Genomic DNA, 21,105 nt, shown 5'->3' on the forward strand with positions numbered 1-21,105 from the left:
CTAAAGCTACAGCAGACACATGTGAGGAAGAAGAATATCAAGATAAATAATACATAAAAGCTACTGAATAACATCTTTGTAAAGTTATTGCATTTCAGCAGTCCCGAGAGAGTTTTCCATGCATAACTTTGAAATGATCGATAGAATTCATGATGGGTAAGCATTCTCATTCTGCACTACTCTGCCACATTGTCACAATGGCATTGCTTTTTGCAATACGTATATATGTCTTATTTTGATCAGATATATCTCTAGCGCTTGCTGATCTGTTTTCTCCTGGTTTTTAGGCACGCTCACTTGGAATAATGAGCAACCATATCATTCTGCATGTTTCGCACTACTCCTCACAGTAATGTTTTACCTTATGGTAGTTGTGACTATCAATACCAACATTGTAAATGTATGATCACAATTTTATTTCCACAAGTGGCAATACAAAAATGTATCATGGTGAACTGTGCCCCATGTGTTGTACTTTAGATGAAAACAAACGCAGTCATGGGGGAATGAGTAGCTTGTTCCCAAGGTGATGAACAAGGACAGTACAATACAACAGGTCTCCATCACTATTTCACACAGTATGCAAAGGCTACTTAATTGAAATGATGAACTTTACGTAAAAATCAAATGCCACATAATTGTGCATTCTTAATGTGTCATGTCATTGATTAATTGCCAAAACGAGGAGTTCACATCAATGGAAGAGTATGGGAAGATTTTCACAAAATATGCTTTGTGCCCTAGCAGTTAATTAACCTCTACGAAAGACTGCCTCACCTCAAAGAATGGAATCAGCTCATGGACCCCGTCTTGCCGTCCTCCTTTTCCAGGTATCTCCTCTTCTTGACGGAAGTCCTCTGCCATCCGCTCATGGGCATCCTCCCAGTCTCCAGCTAAAAAAAAAGTGCATCATCCCACCAATAATTATACATTGTAGTCCATGGACATTAAAAAAAATATATATATATATATTATATAAAATTGTTTATCACAGTATGCATGTCCATTTCCTTCAGAAGAAACATTAGAGTTCATACAAATATCTTACAAGAATTCAAGAAATCTTATTAAAGAGTCAACAAATGTGAACACTCTGTGAGAAAAGCTCAAGAGTGATAATGACAAGAGAGAGAGAGAGATTCCCACATGTTCCCACTTTCTGGGAGGGCAAGAGGAAATTTATTTCGCCCTCGCCAGTTTGGGGTCCATCCCCACTATGAATCAACTATGAAAATCACAAACACTGTCACAAAGTGGATTTAATATTCACATATTTTGCAATGAGCTGCCATGAGAAAATCCGGTGTATGTTGACCAGATTAAACATATCATCTCGCTCATCACTCTCTCCTTCTACATATACCTGGAAGAATTGAATCTATGACTGAAGATTGTTGGCAACTGAGTAGCGATACTATTCATGCTCTTCATTTCATCTGATGTTGTCAAGCTGTGTCTTCTTTTGCTCTAAAAGGATTAAACATACATCATTTGAAGTACTTCCATGTGACTGCCTGCTTATTTCATTGAAACTGGCTGTGAAAGTGTGAATTACGGTACATTGTATGTCACACAAAAACAAAAGACACATTTCCAATTGGCAATGGAATAATTTCTTCCATCTAATCTACCTGGTAATTTGAGATGGAAACACATTTTGCAGGAACAGTTGGGTCCAGAATGGACAGAACTACATTGTAGCTGATATGATTCCATATTTATATTGGTAGTGATATGCCATACTTTCTTTTTGCAAACAGTACTATATTTGGACAAGAAGCAGAAGTTAACACAATCAGTACAGTAGAGCAATATTGGTTCTAAAGTCATGAGTCATCCAGATTCAACTGACACAGAGAGAGAGAAATTATCAGTGATGACAAGAGCTTATCACGTAAGTGAAAAAGCGATGCTATCACAGAAACAGGCCTGCTTGCAACAGATATCTGTACAGTGCATTTTAGGTACTGTATACGCCGACTATTTCGCGAGGTTTTTATTTTTGCAAATTTCGAGAGTCAGGTGCTATTCGCGAAATTAAAGACACGCTAAAATATTGAGTCTGATCCCGATGTGAATGTGACGTACGCGTGTACAACTGTACTCTTCTCCGTTCAGTACAGTACTCCACAAACGCAAATTTAAAGGAGATGGCTAGTAATTGATCAGTGGGAATCAGTGGGAATGCTGGGGGATGATTGCTCCAATCCTTGTGGGATTCATATAAGAGTACATTATACATGATGTATGTGACCCTGCACCACAAAACCAGCAAAAAGTCGTCAGACATGAATTTTTAGTTAATGCCCCGGTCACATATAAACACGGATGCTCAAGGATCTACACGGTGACCCGCGGACGTCCGGGGAGATCCGGGATTTTGGTATGACTGTACACTTGGTATCAACACGGCAGCTACACAGATAAGGCCGGAAGAGCATGGCGTCTACACGGACAAACACGGCATCTACACAGATCAACACGGCAGCTACACGACAGCCACATGGACCACCCCGGATTGCTCTGCCAACACGGCAATCCCCGGATGACGCCGGATGTTTTTGACCTCCAAAAGTTGCCTTGTTGGCCTCCCGGCATCAACACGGATCTCTCCCCGGATCAGATCTGGGGTGGTCCGGGGTGATCCGGGATGTCTATGTGACTGGGGCATTAGGGCGGATTCTGAAAGAGCAGACTTTATGCTTTAAGATGATGTATAGCTCAACTGAAATGGACTAAATACTGGAAAGAAAGCACACACTCTGGAAAAGTGTGAATTGAGAAAAGAGGCTCTGAAGTAGAGGGTCTATTCAAGTGCTTAATCTTTACCAAACCGTGCTAGCTGTGCGATGAATGGGGAAAAAAAGTAGAATATAAACCACTGGAGCAACAACAATGAAGAGATTATCAGATTAGGCTGAAATTAAACATGCTCTATTTACACAAACTGACCATGATTACTGCCAACTTCCAAAGCAGTAGCATTATCCCATCAAAAGTTATTAGACTCGAGAGTGAAGAATGGGCAAAGAGTTATCAAGAAATGAAAAGGGGACTCTTAAAGACATACCTGGGGGGCATTTCATGAAGTAACTTGTCGGATAAAATATCTGACAAGTCAATTATATTCGACAAGTTTTGAGAAATTCTTTAGTCTGATTGGCTGATTTCTCTGAAATTGTCGGATATAATTGACTTGTCGGACATTTTATCAGACAAGTTCCTTCATGAAATGCCCCCCTGATCTCACCACTCTACTAAAAAGGGGTTGTAGAAAAGCTGCTGAAAATGCACTTTCCAATTCATTTTACGATCCCAAACTTAAAAATAATGTAGAAGAAGGGTAGCTTTATCAGAAAATATGAAAAACCCAATATTGATTTGGTTGACCTGTTTCACCTTTGTTGAGTCCTCATGTAAAATCAAGGGGTGCGACTTTTTGTTCGTTTTGTGATGCAGGGTCACATACAATGTATATCTATTGTTGTGTGAAAATTATTTGCTTCAGAATGGTCTCTAATTCAAGTAATGTGCAGTTTAATGTTTCCAGGTTAGCATGCCCGTATAGTGACAAAGCGATCGTTAAAGGGGAAGGCTAGTAACTGATCAGTGGGAATCAGTGGAAATGCTGGGAGATTGTTGTTCCAATCCTTATGGGATTCATTCAAGAGTTCATTGTATATCTATTGTTGTGTGAAAATGATTTGCTTCAGAATGGTCTCATATTCAAGTAATGTGCAGTTTAATGCTTCCAGGTTAGCGTCCCTGGTCAGTGACGGAGCATTAATCTGCACATTACTTGAATATGAAACCGTTCTGAAGCAAATCATTTTCACACAACAATAGATATACAATGAACTCTTGAAGGAATCCCATAAGAATTGGAACAATCATCTCCCAGCATTTCCACTGATTCCCACTGATCAGTTACTAGCCTTCCCCTTTAATGGCCCGTTAACGAATTGCATATTCATATTGACTGTTCAAGAACTGTTCCCCCCCCCCAAAAAAAAAAACCCAACAACAACAAACAAACAAACAAACAAACAAAAAACACCACACCAAAACTTCAAAATGTCATAGCTTCCTTATGTTTCATCCGATTTCATTCAAAATCATACCGTTGAACTCGTAATATTTTACTCTTTCTTATCAGACTAACTTATATTTGGACTGGATTTCCCCTTTAAAAGTTTTGTGTCAAATGTACGACCTTGGGTTTCAGCAAGGTAAGCAAGTACTAGATATAACTGCCAGCACATACAAAGATGATTTTAGTACTCGGGGCATGATTTGTATGTTAGATCCCAATTATTGAAAAAGAATGAATAAATACAGCATACATATGGAGCAGCATGCTACAAAAACATTGTCACCGTCGTCTGTAGTCGACAAATACCCATGTGCACATATACCTGGCGATTGAGAGCACTATACAATGAAAATTATCATTAAGCCCAGGTAGAGTCAGAAAACTTCAAAATGGTGTAGGTGACTAGATTTGAACCTAAATAAATTCCAAGCTTTGTGACAAGCTCTGTCTGGGTCTGTCAGCTCACCATCTGCTCCAGCACCGAAGGTGTCATCATTGACGTTGTCATAGTAATCCCCTTCATCCTCCTCTGGGCCTTCATCCAGAGGCTGAAATATTTCAAAGGAAAAGGGATTAAAAAACAGCAACAAACAAACAAAAAGAAAAAGAGATGCATATCTACGTACATTGTACAATTCATTCTGACAAAATATTCACTCAAAGTATGAAAATATACAGTACATATAAATGCACAACATGAAGTTTCATATTTGATAACTGAATGACTCAAGGTTATACTCATGACTGTCACACCAGGTTACTAGCACAGGTTCATGAACACAGTGAAATGTGAGTAACACTAGTGGAAACTGTTGAGATCATAACCTTTTCTTTCTATTAAATTCATTTGCAGGACCAGTGACCATCCTTCAAAACAGACATCTCATGAAAATTAACCTAGATCAAGACCTATCTACCCCCAACCCCCCACACATGTCATCGAACAATTACCATAATAAGAATAAATCAAGCAACTTTGTTGTACACATGTGTGTTATGCCCAAGACTCTGATATGAAATACAGTCCCAACAAAATAATGCATACTGTAACAATCAAATGAACTTTCAAGCTGCATGCAAGTTTAAGTGCATTGCATCATCAATGCCTAGTGTTCAAGTAGAAATATGAAATTCTTTTATGCAAAGACAATCAAAAGATACAATTGCAATGAGTGTTTGTGCAGCATGAAGCAACAACTCCCATCAATTTTCTATAGATTAGAAATAAGATCAGCAGGGACATCCAGCGCAGACAGCGTGCAAGCCATACAAAGCTGTGAGATTTCCAGGGCGAGCTTGCGCACGCACGTGAGGAGATATCTGTACATGGCGTTTTATTGTATGGCTTGCGCACTGTCTACACTGGATGCAGTGGGACACTTGCACAAAAAGCGCCTAAAGGCTAGTGGACAGCAGAATTCATGAAGAAAGTGAACCCGCGTAATACCTACAAAGTGATTAGTTTGCTGACAAATTCAAGTACCCACCTACTCTCAGTGTGGGATAGTAAGGGCAGACTCTAAGCTTTAAAGTGATATGTAATTCAATTCAAATGGACTCTCCTAACCTATCTAAACAATGGGGGGGGGGGGGAACACACACACACTCTGGAAAGTGTGAACTGAGAAAAAAGACTCTGAAGTACACAGTCTATTCAGGCACTTTACTTAAATCTTTACAAAACCATGCTAGCTGTGTGATGAATTGGACAAAAAAACAGGATGTAAACCACAGGAGCAATGACACTGAAGGGATTATCAGATTAAGCTAAAATTATCCATGCTCTATTGACACAAAGTTACTGTCCAAAATTCCAATTTTCAAAGTAGTATACTCTAGCTGTATCATTTCAAAAGCTATAATAGTTGAAAATGAAGAGTGCATAAATGATTTTCATGAAATGAAAAGGGGCCTTTTAAGAAATACCCGATTATGATTTCACTATCCTACAAAGAAAAAAGGGTTGCAGAAAAACTGCTGAAACACACTTTGCCATTCATTGTATGGTCCCAAACACAAGAATGATGCAGAAGAGGAATAGGGTCTAGTTCTCCTAGAAAATATGAAAAACCCAAGAATAACCCATGAGTCCTCACATGAAATCAAGGGGTGCGACTTTTTGTTGGTTTTGTGATGCACAGTCATATATGATATGTGAGCTGAGATGGATGAGAAGAAGTGAGCCAAGGCAAGAAAGGGCCAGCCTCGCCCCGGGGGCTAGGCCTCATGGCACGACACGAGCATGGCCAGGCAGGGTGCTCATCTCATGAGGCGGGGGGATCCTTATGCACTTGTCAATGTAATGACACTCACACTCACAGTGCAGCGTAGAACTAGAAGTTTTAATTTCAAACAAGCACAGATTTAGTCTGTGCTTGTTTGAAATTAAACTTCTACGCTGCACTGTGAGTGAGTGTGAGACCCCGACTCTGAGTAGGGATCTAACTCAACTGTTACATTGATGATCTACGCTGAGTAAAGTTCTGGTTTCCTGAATTTTTACAAAATGACACAATCACTGAATATAAATCGGGGATAAGTATGCATGTCAATGAATTATGATGATAATGTTTAATTTTACAGACCTATGACGATTAAGCACACTTGCAAAACACAATATTCAAACAATTCCCAATTCCACATCATCTAGACAGCTGACAGAAAATAGACAACTCTATATTTGCATCGACTTGCAAACACAATGATAATGTCATCATGCATCATCCATGCCATATCCATGCACCTGAGTCGTAACAACTTGAATTCGAATATATGGGACTGTCTATTCGTTTCACCATAAACAATGCAGTGACATTTACGCAAAGAATGTGAGTACGTTTCAGAGTTCGGTCCACTGACAGAATGCACATCATATGCCACGTGAAATGTCATTTTTGCCTCATATGATACTCACAGGTAAATCTGCATCGAATCCAAATAAGGTGTCTGTCATCTTGATTTCGCGGGCACGGGAATCCCTGAATTCTCGAAACCCATATCCGATGAGAAATATCATGAAAGATATAGACTAGCACATTATACATAAGGGGTAAACTGGAAAGATGTTGAGATTTTCCTCTGCCAAAAGATAACTTTTAGGCGATTATTTCTATATTCTGTATTTTCTGCATCTTTTATTTTTTGTTACTTTATATTTCTCAATTACATTTGCCATTAAAGATTTAATAAATTGGTGATTTAAGTGGTCTTACATTTCAAATCCTCATTTTTGTAATGGAGTTGTCCATTACTGCCTATGTTACGCATGTGCAGAAACGATGTTACTACGAATTTGGTGGCCATGTTGCGAGTGTTATACGAAATTTCCCGACGACATTGAACGACGTTTTTATTTCAAATTTTCAGTGTATAATTGTGTGTCTTTTTGCCTCCAGTACGAGGAAATAGAAAACTTAAATAATTTCCGATAAGTCAGAAACAGCATAAATGGGAGATAGCGGAGAAGAAATGGAAAATACTGAAGTTACCGAAGTGACTGTCGGCATCACCGACATCTCCGAAGCACTACCGAGTCCCGGTGCCGATGATTCAGCCTTCACGAACGATACAGTTACTGTTTCGTCTGGTCAAATAAGCACTTCTGCGGTAACAGAACATGTTTTTACTGCTAGCGTCACACCTACGGGAATCTTCACCGCAAATGGACACCCTGTGCAGGTGCAAGATGGGGGCCAACTTAAATCACGAATTATTGCTGTTGTGCAACAGGAAGCCGCGCTTGTGGATGGTTTGAAAACACCGGCGACCCCCTGCACTCCCTCGTCCCCATCGGGCGAGAAGCGGCACTATACGTGGGATGACACGGTGCACTCGGACGTCCTTCCCGTGCGCTGCCGTAACACCTCTGCTGAATTGTTCAAATCCAAACTTGGTTCCGGTAGGTTTTTGTGTGTTCATGAACCAAGAAATTAAGCATAATATTCTCAGTGGCGGATTCAGGGAGGGGGAAGCACATCGGGCACGCCCCCTCTTTTTTGTGAAACAAAAAGAAATAGGCCCTAGATCTAGACCTGAGAAAGAAAAAAAATGGGGCGCTTTTAAGGGCCTAACGTTACCCCATGATTGTAATGTAACTGTTAAAGGTGCCCCCCCCCCCATTACGGAATTCCTGGATCCACCCCTGTATTCCACTTTCTCATTTAAAATTTGCCATTGACTCTTTATCAGCTTGCAAAACCTACCGGTAAGTTGTTGTCATGTCTAGAGGATCTAGTACGAGTAGACTCGTGTTCTAATTAATAGTAGATCGGTCTCATACTATAGTCTATAGACACCCTAACTGGTCTAACAGTTAGAGTTTCTAGACCCTATCCTTTTGTACTAATAAAGATCTAAATTAGATGCATAAAAAAAAACAAAAAAACAGGCCTGTCGTCACTGTACTACTAGGGTAAGGGCACCAGTATTCGGTCAGGCACCGGTATTCGGTCACTTATCACTAGTCACCAGCCAGTAAGTTCAACTGTCACAACACACGCAAATCACACTAATTCACATACTTGCACACTCATTCACAACAGGAAACTCCCTTAGCCCCCTCCAAAAATCCATCCAAAATCCTAAATTTTACCGTCAAAAGTGCAGAATCGGCGCTACTTTCCAAAAGCGCGCGCGGATAAGGCCCAGTTTTAAGAGTACGGGTCGCCGAAAAAGCGCTAAAAATCGAGAAATACGCCGTTCTCTCGCGGGATTTTTTGCTTATCGCAAGCTTGGAGTGTAATGGTATCCTCAAAAACGCAAAAGAAAAACAAAATGTCCGTACGTGCCGATACAGTGTCCCAATGTACAAGGGTTGAATGCAAGTGCCGAGGCCCCAGTATTCGGTCACCAACGGTCGCCGCAACTTCCCCGATGCAATTTTGCGCCAACAAGGTAGCACACGCGCGCGTTTTTCAGCTGCCTTGAACACGCATTGACTTTGAACGCGCACATCGCGTGACCGAATACTGGAGCCGATGACCGTATACTGGGGAATTTTCAAGGTGAAATATTTCGCGATTTTGTGCAATTCTGTGAGATATTTAACGAAATGAAAGTTGAGATTAAAGAAATTTGATATATTTCATATACATTGCTGTAGATATGATGTATGTATGTATTATTTTAGTTTGAAAAATATTGCAAAAAAGCTTAAGTGACCGAATACTGGGGATGTTACCCTACTACTAGTTCTACTCACACATTGTTAAATCCATGACCATGTTAACGTGTTTACAGGAGTCAACGCACGGCGGCTGGTCAATTGTCAGGCGGGCGAGGTAGGTCGTGGTCACAGAGATGCTGATGGGGCAGAGAAATGAAAATTAATTCTAATTAAAACTTTGTTCAATGTATTTCTAGAACTGTAGGAGTTGTTAATAAGAAGATGAAATAAGCTAAGCAACTTCACAACTGCAAAGATAAAAGCCAAAAAGGGGTTGGTTTACAGCCTACTCTGCTACTGTACTGGCAGCCAGTCATGCAGATTTTATACAATGTAGACAATAGTAGCTCTGCTGAAAAGAGTATCCAAAACATCATCCTACCTCCTACCAAGCTAAGGCTTCCCAAACACAAATCACACTTGTGACTCAAAGTCCATTTTGCCAACTTGTCTGCATGGCACTGTGCAACTGTGATGAATATTCTGTACCATTTTTGTTTCTTTGTGTTTTGTGCTCACTCAAACAGGAGGAAAAGGGAAATGCGTCAAGTTCGATGACCAGTGGTATACTCCGTCCGAGTTCGAGTCCCTTTGTGGAAGGGGAAACAGTAAAGATTGGAAGAGGAGCATCCGTTATGCCGGGAGGACTCTGAACTGTTTAATAGAAGAAGGCATCTTGCAACCCCACGCTGCTTCTTGCACATGTGCCTCTTGTTGTGATGATGAAGGAGTGGTGAGTTATTCCAGGCAATGGCACTGTTGGTTGAGATATTTTGGGGTTTACTTGAAATGAGAAGTAATGATGTTCTGCTTTGACAACTGGATGACTGGATTTGAGCTGCAGATCAGTGAGCACAAAATTTACATATTTGGTGCATTCTTGTATGTGTAATCTTTGTCTTGCACATTCATATGATATTATCTTGCTAAAGTGCAATATAATACAATAATCCTATACTTTTTCCATAGAATGTGTGTTTCGTTTATCTTTTTATCTTAATGTTTCTTTCTCTCTTTCTTGCAGTCTGGTCCAGTACGCCTGTTTGTGCCGTATAAGCGGAGAAGAAGAGATGAGCGTGAAAGTCTGCCATCCACCCCTACGTTTAAGAAAATGCCGAAGCTGAAAGATGGTAATTATTTGGTGCTTTTAGGAATCCAGATACCCCCCCCCCCCCCTTAAAAAAAAAAAAAAAAAAATGGATATGTAGTTTGAGTAACTGTGATAATATTAGAAGAAGGCATCAGTGAAATATGGGGAAAATTGGACAATCTGGGCCCCATTTCATAAAGATGTCAGGATAACAACTCTTGCTAGTATAGCAATTTTCCACAGCAGCAACCAGTCATGAATCTGGATTCTTATTGTTGCCATGACACTTGTCATTCCAGCAAGAGCTGTTATCATAGCATCTTTCTATGAATTGGAGCCCTGGTATGAATAAAAGTAATGAATCTCTTGTTTTGAATGTTTTGATTAAATCCATGTTTGTATCATCGCTGGATGAGAAGGCTACAACAGTTTGTAATATCATGGTAGGGAGCACTGTAAAGGAATTCAGAAAATTCAACCTGGTTTAAACTTTTTTTTTTTCTAGCATAATGGAAGAGCACTGACTTTTTACTTGTAGGAGGCAGTTGGAATGATATTACCTAGTATTTCAAGCCAGCACCAAATAGGGGAAAAATTTGCTTAAAGATGAAAAGTAGAGCATTGTAGAATTCTCTTTCAATTTTCTTTTGTATCATATTTTTATATTTGCTGCATCATATATTTTGGGTGATTTCTCCTTGAAGAGAAGTTTATCTCAAATATTTATTTGAGGTAAAAAGACAATCGCATATTTATCCAATTCATGTATAGTATTTTCACCTATTAATGTATTATATATATATATCATGGCTCGACACTAACTTTTTTGTTTGGTGGCCTGATGGGGCCACCAAAATCCTAAATTTCAAATTTTTGGTGGCCCGAGAGAAAAATTTGGTGTCCCGGAAAAAAAAAACAATAAAAAACATTAAAAGTCCTGTTTTTTTTTTTAATGAGTCAAATATTTAAGTTTTATGATAGTAAGAATCTAAAGTTGGACATATCTACTCATAAATTAAACTTGCAACACTCACTCTCAGGCACTCATTCAGTCCTTTTCATCCATCCTTTAAACAAATTTAACTGCTAATTTCCGGCGCAAAAAGTTACGAATTTATTGACATACTTTTCAAAAAATTGTGGTGGCCCGAGGCGGGCCACCAAATTTGCCCTTTTTTGAAATTTGGTGGCCCGACTTTCATTTTTGGTGGCCCCGGGCCACCGGGCCACCGTTAGTGTCGAGCCCTGTATATATATATATATATATATATATATATATATATTTTTTTTTTTTTTTTTTTTTTTTTTTAATGGTGGTATAACAAACCAGGTCACCAGATATGGTGTCAGAATCTTTCAATTTACACTGCTGTATGTGCTGTGGAATGCAGGAGACATAACTGTGGTGATATGCACTGTGAAAACATCTACCACAAATCTATTCCCATGCTTATCTCTCTTGGTATCCAGTGGCCAGTCTAGCAGAAGAAGGACGGTCCATGAGTCTAGAGAGTCAGAATGGGCTGACCATTGGTGACCAGATGGCACTAGCACCCATACCTCAAGCTCTGACCCCGACCCTGACCCAGGCCATGCCCATAACTCCTAGCACCCCCAAAGCTGACCTTGAGCAGCAGCACTGGTGGCACTTGGAAGAGGTACAGTGACTGAAAGCACACAGCATACTCCAAACACAGAAATATTTGCAGTGCATTACTGTATGCACCATAGATATATTTTACATAGTCTTTATTTTCGTGAATTTCAGAAGTCTAATCCCGATTTTAACTTCGTGCAAAAGTATTAACTCCAATCCTGACATGAATGTGATGTGCATGCTTACATTACTCCATTCATTACTGTACTCCACGATCACAATATAACCTTACATGCTCTCGCGTAATTGCACGAGAAGTCTCGATCCTGATAAATAAGACTCACTAAATATACGTCATATGCAGTAATTTTCAGAGATTTTGTGCTACTTTCTAATACTAGCTAGAATGAATTCTGAAACCTGCAAAAATAGGTGACCCGCTACAACAAAAAGATCCGAAAGTCGGGGGAGGACAATTTTCTGAAAATTGCATGACATCATTCCCTTACTTTTCTACTTTGATTTCATATATAGCACAAGTCATAAAAGTACTCAGTTGCAGAGATATCGATGAGTTTATTAGCGCATGCCAAGTGGTTGAGGATATCAGAATTTCGAGAAAAACGCCTTCAAAGTTATCCTACCGACACTATCATGATCAAGGGGATGCAAGACAGATTTCACCCCTTGACAATAGAAGGTATGCTCCTAGCAACCTCAACGATGTTCATTCAAGCTTAGCGCTAGCCTTTAAACAAGGCGACTCGCTCTACGTGCCCCCGTATAGCGCGTTTACCCCACAAACCTGTTGGCCGGTGAGTGGAGCGAGCCGCCTTTATCCACTCGTTCAGGGATGTGTACTTTTGTCGTTGTTGTTGCTTTATATTCTTTGACAAATTTGCGTACAAATTTGACACAGAAAATACACACGGCACCAAGGCAAGCCTCGTTAATATTAAGTAACTATGTAGAATAAGAATAGTTACTTAATATTAACGAGGCTTGCCTTGGTGCCGTGTGTATTTTCTGCGTCAAATTTGTACGCAAATTTGTCAAAGAATATAAAGCAACAACAACGACAAAAGTACACATCCCTGAACGAGTGGATAAAGGCGGCTCGCTCCACTCGCCGGCCAACAGGTTTGTGGGGTAAACGCGCTATACGGGGGCACGCAGAGCGAGTCGCCTTGTTTAAAGGCTAGCTTAGCGCCAGCAGTCTACGCACGACCAATCAGTAATCAGGGTGCCACGCACTGACCAATAAGATCACTCCCTCGTTGCTAGGGGCGGAGTCTAGCTGCGGCGCTAAATGCAAATCTTTGGACACGTTTCTGTTACGTTGAAAGTCGGAAAATCATGGCCCAGAAAAACGCTAATTTCTTGCCTTTCCTTTGATCATTTAGCTTCGAAATTTCAGCAGATGATAGACAAAACATTAGAGTACAGAATTATGCCAAAAACAGAAATCCGATTATGACCAATTTTGATGATGTGACTTCAAACTCGATTTTCTCGGCTCAGCCGCCAGCGACTTAAGGATCCTTTTGTTGCAGCGGGTCACTTATTTTCTATGCACATGTTGCAAGAGTTGGATCCTGCCCATCGTCAGCTGATAAATACTAAAAGTATGTGTGTATTTGTATGTCTTTGTAATCACTTAAGCATGGGTGTGTGCTGATTATCATGGATGAAAATGTCAAATCAAAGTGTGTCTTTTTTTGTGAATTGGTTGAAAACATACAAGTGAGCAGTTGCGCAGTGCAAATTGAAGAACTCCAGTAATGTATATTTTATTGACCTGCTCAGCATGAAAATTTAATAGCATAAAAACAGTTATGTTTACAGTTAACAGATCATGACTTTATTATTGATAGATAGGCTTTATAATCAAATAGAATGACCAAAGTTTCATCAAAATCACACACTGTCACAAAACATTTATGGTAGAATCAACTGCAAATATTTAAGGTAACCTGAAATTCAGTTTAGAGATGACGTTTAATTCACCGCTACTTTTTCTCAGCATGTCTTGTTTTTAATCATTGTTTAACTGCTTGTTGTCTGCAAGAAATGTTTGAGTTTATTATCCCTGTATTGTAGTTGTCCCATGTTTCTGTCACACACACATACACACATATATCGAAATATATATCTGTATGAGTGGATAGAAGATACTTTTCCCGTGTTTGTGATTGCAACATAATCTCTTCATATTTGTGTTTCTTTTTTCTCTCTCTCCTATGATTCTGTAACACAGATGGCAAATCAGTTAATACAGCAAGCCCAGCAGCTGAAGCAAATGATTGACCAGGCCAAGCGGCAGGCTCAGAACAGTAAGGACGCAGCCCTCTCCCAGGCCAAAATCCAGTTTGATTCTGAGAAGAAGCAGGTGAGCTCTCCAGTTTTAACTCTTGTGTCACCGGCATTCAAACTACATTTGTAGGTCCCACACTGCAGGGACAGTCGGGAGAGATCTCATCTTTTTTTCCAACTGACCCTCTACACTACTATCTCAACTGTCTCCGAGCTGCAGGGGCAATCTATGTTTTGGGCGACCTGTGCTGTTTGACGCCATGGTTCATACATGCGCACATCTGATGAATACAGCTGGGCGCTATCAATTTATTCGCCTTTGAATGTTTCTATAACAGATTTATGGTGCTATACAAATGCTGTGGATCATCATCATCTCAAAATACTCCATAACAACTCATTATCCTGGCAAACTGCATCAGCCAGACATGTTTCCTGGTAGAGCTTGCCAACATATTGCAAGCAAATTCCAAATGATGGAAGATGAATTTTGAGCCCATGTGAGAACTATGTTGTAGCTTTAAAAAGCTCAGTATTGGAATACAGTTGGATGTGTCTAGTTAGGCAAACAAGACAATGCTGGATTCGTAAGCAAAGGTGACAATAGCATCACACAAATACACCAAAAATTATTAAAGTATTGATCGTCACTCCAAAGCAAAGCTGAATGGTCCTGCTGATTACAGCAAAGTACAAAGTTCTGGACAGAATGATCCCCAATGCAGTTTACCTTGTCACAAGACACTGTATTAATCAACCGAATCCACTTTTTTATTGTTTCTCTCCACTTAGACTGTCACATATTTCCCGCTCCTCAGCATACACACTAGATAACTTAATAACAGACATCTTGTGCTTTTTGTAAAACCCAATCAGATTACTCTCAGAAAAACAGCTCAAACTCTTGATGATTTATTCAGCACATATAGCAACACCAATATCCAGTGTCTATCCAGATGTTGATAGAGACATGCTTAAACTTGTGTACCTCCCAACAGGCTCTTGCCGACTACAAGATGGATGCCCAGATGCAACTGTCCAGAGCTCTCATGGAGGCCAAGGCAGAAAGAGATAATGCAGTGGCCCAAGCACTGGCCCAGGCTCGTGCTGAGAAGATCGACGCTGTAGCTGAGGCCAAGTCATCTCAACTGATTAAGGTAGGGTGATATTTATTGTATTGTGACACTTTTAGTGAATTTTCTTGAATATTAGTGAAGGTTAGATGAGGATCAAGACACATGGTTTGCATTTCGTCTTTTCATCTCTCCTACTGAGAGAAAATGTCATTTAAGTCTCGAATATCAGGAGACGCTCTATGCATGACATCTTCCCTTCCATAAGAGATAGCATAATATACAGTCAAATGTGTGCAAATTCAATCCACTCAGACTGAACAGACACATATACAGAAATTTGAGAAAATTAGTGGAGAAGGTTTAACCCATTGAGGACGGACTAATTTTGCTACAACACGCATTTCTCATAGACCCCCGCCCGAGTATACTTGGGACTCGTCCTCGACGGATAAAAGGGAATGGCAGGCAAGGTGACTGTGCTGTAAAAACACTGATTAAAATGCACAAAATATAAATCATCACTTAAACCATGCAAGATGCTGGGTAATTTTTAGATCACCTTGTACATGTAGTACCTCATGTGTAGTCCACCCCAGGGGAAAGTGAGTGGATCATTTCCTGTTTTGTTTATTTTCTTACCACCAAATTGGCAACACGTTGAACAGTAGGCACATATTGTATTTGTACTTTGCATTGCAGTCCTGTGCAAACTGTGGACGGGAGGCCACCAGTGAGTGTACCGGCTGTCACCGCGTCAGCTACTGCAGCGGCTTCTGCCAGCGCAAGGACTGGTCCAACCACCAGCACAGCTGTGGACATTCCCAGGCCCTACCCCAGGTCATACAGGCAGTGACGGAAGCTGAGCATGACAGCTAGACCCACCTGTCTCCTTTCTTCCCCTCCCCCCTCCCATTTCCCTACCCTTTCTTTGTTTCTACAGAGACACCTTTGTTTTTTTTAACAGTGAATTCAAGTACATGGTAAACATAGCTCAGCTGATATGTGGTACAAAGATTCAGTAAAAATGGGTGTTCTGTTGTTGACCTGATATGACATGATCCTCTAACGATGTACCAGCGACAAAGAAAACACCCTCCTCAAAATCTTTTTTTTTTCCCCCACTGGGATATTTATTATTCTACATCAAACATATATTCCTCTGAACACATAAAACATCATAATATTTCAAATAACATTATAATATTTCAAATAAAAATCCTCAGAAATCCTCAAATATCCTCAAATCCTCAAAAAATCCTCAAAATCTTGCCTTTAGCTGTATGCTTGAAGAGCCTCTGACTTGATTACAGATAGAGAGGCATGCTACTTGTACTTCAAGTAAAATGTTTTCCAATTAAGGAACAATGGTGCATCAGTTGTTTAATTGCCAGTATGTAAATCCGCTAGCAATCCTGATAACTTCTTGATAGCATTTATTTCAAGTTCTTTTTATGAAGATTATCCTGCAATACAAGTTGAACTTTTTTTCTTTTCTTTCTTTAGGAGGTTCATACTCATTACTACATTTAATTGCACACATTAATTGCATTGATTTAATTTCAGGCTTGTAGTAGTACATCCAGGTACATTGCTGGATCAGGTAATGTCATTTTTCTAAAACTCATTTGCTAAATACAGTTTGTTTGACACACAAAAGTCATCTGGAATCCACAACCACCTGTGGCTCGGCCCTTTTGCTGCATAATATCAGCACTGTTTATGTTCTGAAATGTTGTTTAATTTGTTTGTCTGTCTGTTTGTTTGTTTCTGCCTATCTGTCTGTTTGTCACTGCCGTAGATCTTGCAAAATACTGCATAAGAGAACAAGATCTATCAAGTGGTTTTTAAGTTTAGCACCCTCACTACCCATTGTCTACCCTTCCAAAGTATAAAAGATTGTGAACAAATGGAGTGAAGATCAATGGGCTTTCAAAAAGATGATACATTTTTTTTTTTCTTGTAGCCCTGGGGCCATAAATATGTTATTTTCATTTATTCAAGCAATTTGACATACACCTACAGATGGCTCACCCAATCTGGAAAGGACATGTTTGTGTGCATATATTTTGTTGAATTGTATTAGAAAATTTTGTAATTGTTTGTCTTTGCTGTTGGTCTGTACAAATAATTTCAGAATCAGTGATAAATTTCCTGTGTCTTTTATGAATGTGGTAAAAAAAGAAGATAATTTGAAGTTGCTTGGTGATACAAGTTGTCCAAAGTGTACAAGCACTGCTTTTTAGTGTACCCTCAATTTTTTTGTTCTCTCACAGAACATGGATAATAAGTTTGGTTCAGAAACTGTGTGCATGCTTTCAATTTTCTGATTACCTCTAATTTTCATCATACAGTCAACCATTCTGTACTCAAAATCATTTGTAATTTTCTTGTATTATGTTGTGTTCTGTTGAAGAAAAAAAAATGGAAATAGATTGAATTTAATTGAATTGAATGAATATGTAAATGCTTGGCAAATACCATGCACATAATACAGAGTGTATATGCTTTGTTTGCATGAATTAGATTTGATGCAATTGTTGAATCATCTCTGCTTGTTGTGGCATATGACATGATCTTTAGCAGGTAAAGTCATGTTCTATGAATGAGGCCAGATCTAGGGCAGGTCATTTCTGCATGAATTATTAGCCTGGTGGAGTTAGTACAATGATCTTGGATGAAGGTAACACATATGGATGTTATTGTGTTGTCTTTGATTTTCTTAATGTGATGATGTGATCTGTCTATATGTTCTACCGTAGCACATTCTTTTTGGTGATCCATGCATATGGTTCAAAGATGTAATTAATTCATGATTTGGCCAGTTTTTATCTAACTAGATGTATTGAAGACATTCTGTTGGCCAGTGTTTGCAATCTTTTGCATTCATACATGTACCTCATTCTTAAAAATGATACAGTCAACCTTGCATCCAACCTCACATAAGTTGAATGATTGCTTGAGTTGAAGGTCTTTTCAAGTCCTCTTCTCTTTATTTTCTATTAATTTTAATCCCTCATAAGTCAAATTTTCTCTAAGCCGAAGCTTTTTCTTCAGTCCAAGTAGATTTGACTTTGGATAATAGGCAAGTTTGACTACTATTTTCCTCAGCAAGAGCAACTTGTTAGAAGTAGGACCATTTTCATGACATTACTTTATTGAATATTCGTTGTGCCGTATTATATGATGTGGGATTAATGCAATATTTTTGTTGTTTTGTTTGTTTTTCTTCGAAATGTTGCTGCTGGTTTTCTAATCTTAAACCTTTCTTGGAATCTGTATGTTCATGGGTCAAAACTCGATCCATCTGTAAAGAGAAATGCAAAATCTTTCTGCTTATCCGTCCTTGCATTATTTCAAGTGATACTGTAATGATCTTTCTCTATTAATGTGTATGCCTCCTCACTGAAATTGAACTTTGCTGGTGTAGTACTTACAGTGCTAAACACTCTGAAAATATTTATGAGCTGCCCAAAAATGACAAGTATACAATGTATAATCCACTTCTTCTCTGCCTAATATTCCTATGCTTCGGCGTGACAAGTGTAAGAAATAATGTTCTGCTATCCAAATTGGTGCCTGTTCAAGTGCCCCCACCCCCATTCGACCACTTTGATTGGAGAAAGGGATGCTTAGTACAGGTTTTGACACTTTTTCACCTCTAACTATATATGTATCATATGTACACTGTGCATGTGAGGAGTCATTTGTAATGATAATACATATCAGCAGCATCAGTGGAAACCGCTCAGAAATTGTTCAAAAAGTGCTAATGAAGAATGTAATATTGAGTGTGTGGTTAATAACAAAGACTGATGCTATGCTAGACACTGCGTGGATCTTATGTATATACATGTACATGTAAATTGGATGTGAACTGCATGCAGATTGTGAGAGCTTGCTACCTGTATTTGGCTCTGGTTTTACTGGTTGTAATGCATTTGTAAATAACAGATGACGCCAGAAGTGTGTGATATACCCATTAAACATTTTGTGCATTTGAAAGTGAAGGAGGTGTACAAGTGTCATTCTTAGAAAGTTGCATCAGTACTGTTTGCTCCTAAATCATATGTATGGTAAAACATGATGAAAACAGACATATTTGATTACAGACACATCTTTATTTGACTCATTTACCCTGTAACACATACCTCATCGATATACAAATCATGCTATCGTATGGATGGATGTTATAAAGATCTATTGTATTTACAGTAGCAATTGGTCATTTCCGAAGATTTTTTCAGTATTTTTTCTCTATGCTAATCACACTGTCAAGCATAACCACTAATCAGTGGAATAAAAAGAAATATCAACAGATTACTGTTAATTCATGCAATATATACAACTCTTTGATTTGTCACACTCATAATAAGCTTAATCACAGAAAATGTGAATACAGTACGTGTATCCTGAACTGTGCAGATGTGATTGGATGAGAGTGTTTGGACTGGGGTGCTTGGTTACAGCAGACACAAATGTTCTTGGTATTTTTACAGATTAAAGATTAAAATACATTGTGTAATTACAGCATTGTTAATAATCAACCTTCCTGCAAAAAAAAGCAACAACAGCGACTAGCACAGAACTAAATGTAGTTCATCTTTTCTTTTTCCTTTTTTCTTTGTGTGTGTGTAATAAGTTCCATTGCCTGATCATTTAACCCTAACCAGGCCGGGCTTTTTTGGGTGTTCTGTGGCCGGGGAGGGGTTGATTCAACCCCCCCTTGAGATCTCGGCCGTCGATCGCGCAATCGCCATGAAATTTGGCATGTGCATTACCTGTGGCGTAATCTACCAGGCTATACAAAAAGAAATGGAAATTTTCGTCAAAATAATTAATTATGCTAATATATGCATAAAATCATACATTTTGCTCTAAATCAGAAGTTAAAGCTCCCAGAATCCTAATTTTTGGTGAAAACATTCTTTGTAGCATTCCTAATAAAGAACTTTAAAAAAAAGTTCGGTATCAAAATTATTTTCTTATGTATTTTATTGTTTTATGAATTTCTTATGTATTTCTTTGTTTTTTCGACCTTTTGTTTCATCACTTTTTTTCCGCAAAATTTATGACAGAACCTATTTCAAGCATAATTACGCTAAAATCAATTAGTTTCAGTCGATGAAAGTGAAAATAATCATATCTTTATGAATAAGAAGAGAAAACTCCATTTGCATAGACTTTATACACAAAATCACGGTTTTGAGCCATTTTCGGTCTGACAGGCATGTATAAAACGTTATGCAGCGTCGTAACGGTATGCGCGATTTTCGCGAAAATGGTGTCAAAAGATGTGCGAGACTTGAAAGTAAAAAGTCAGCGAACGGCGCGGTCAAAAAATTTCGCACAGCGGAGTAGTCGCGAAAAATGTCGAGGGGGGGGTTGATTCAACCCCCCCCCCCCCCCGGCCTTTTTAGGGTTAAAAGACGAAATGCGTAAGAGCGCCCTCCATTGTTACTTCAGCTGTAACATCACAAGTAAGGGACAAGGCAACAATGTATGCGTGTACAACGAACTTAAATCCTCATGTCTGTATTTCTCGCTGCAGCTTGTTGATAATTAATCTAAATGGAATGCAACAGATACAACGTGTATTCATTTCAAAGACATGACTCTCTCTCTCTAGCTATAAGTCCTTACTATACCAATGGTAAGACATACAAGTCAGGTTAGTCGTCTCTTTTCTAATTTATTTTGCTTGTTTCTTTCTACGACTAAAAGACACATTACAAAGAAAGTTGATCAGTTTTCGTGGAACAAGTTGTTCGTAGG

General features: G+C 39.1%; 2 protein-coding genes across 2 annotated transcripts in view; one reads left to right on the top strand and one right to left on the bottom strand.

Annotated features, from left to right (window-relative positions):
* LOC140229254 (protein PAT1 homolog 1-like) overlaps positions 1-7,091 on the bottom strand; it is a 59,013-nt gene extending 51,922 nt beyond the window's left edge. Inside the window, exons 1-3 of the mRNA XM_072309532.1 lie at positions 7,008-7,091; positions 4,560-4,641; positions 778-893 (exon numbers count right to left, since the gene is read on the bottom strand). Of these exons, the coding sequence (XP_072165633.1) occupies positions 778-893; positions 4,560-4,641; positions 7,008-7,046 (237 nt within the window). The 5' untranslated portion in view covers positions 7,047-7,091. The remainder of the gene's footprint in view (positions 1-777; positions 894-4,559; positions 4,642-7,007) is intronic.
* A 449-nt stretch (positions 7,092-7,540) lies between these two features.
* On the top strand, positions 7,541-16,244 carry LOC140229255 (deformed epidermal autoregulatory factor 1 homolog). The gene is made up of 7 exons (XM_072309533.1): positions 7,541-7,991; positions 9,785-9,990; positions 10,282-10,387; positions 11,818-12,005; positions 14,202-14,333; positions 15,256-15,414; positions 16,033-16,244. The coding sequence occupies exons 1-7, from the start codon at positions 7,541-7,543 to the stop codon at positions 16,207-16,209; spliced, it is 1,419 nt and encodes a 472-aa protein (XP_072165634.1). The 3' UTR covers positions 16,210-16,244.
* Positions 16,245-21,105: the final 4,861 nt, after the last annotated feature.

The sequence above is a fragment of the Diadema setosum genome, chromosome 5 (assembly GCF_964275005.1).
Source record: "Diadema setosum chromosome 5, eeDiaSeto1, whole genome shotgun sequence".
NCBI classification, from domain to species: Eukaryota; Metazoa; Echinodermata; class Echinoidea; order Diadematoida; family Diadematidae; genus Diadema; species Diadema setosum.

What these genes read in the sequence shown, in the direction of transcription:
- LOC140229255 (XM_072309533.1), top strand. Translation starts at nt 7,541, where the DNA reads ATGGGAGATAGCGGAGAAGAAATGGAAAATACTGAAGTTACCGAAGTG. An exon ending in ACTGGTGGCACTTGGAAGAG is followed by an intron (nt 12,006 to 14,201) that starts GTACAGTGACTG and finishes TCTGTAACACAG; the next exon opens with ATGGCAAATCAGTTAATACA. An exon ending in TTGATTCTGAGAAGAAGCAG is followed by an intron (nt 14,334 to 15,255) that starts GTGAGCTCTCCA and finishes ACCTCCCAACAG; the next exon opens with GCTCTTGCCGACTACAAGAT.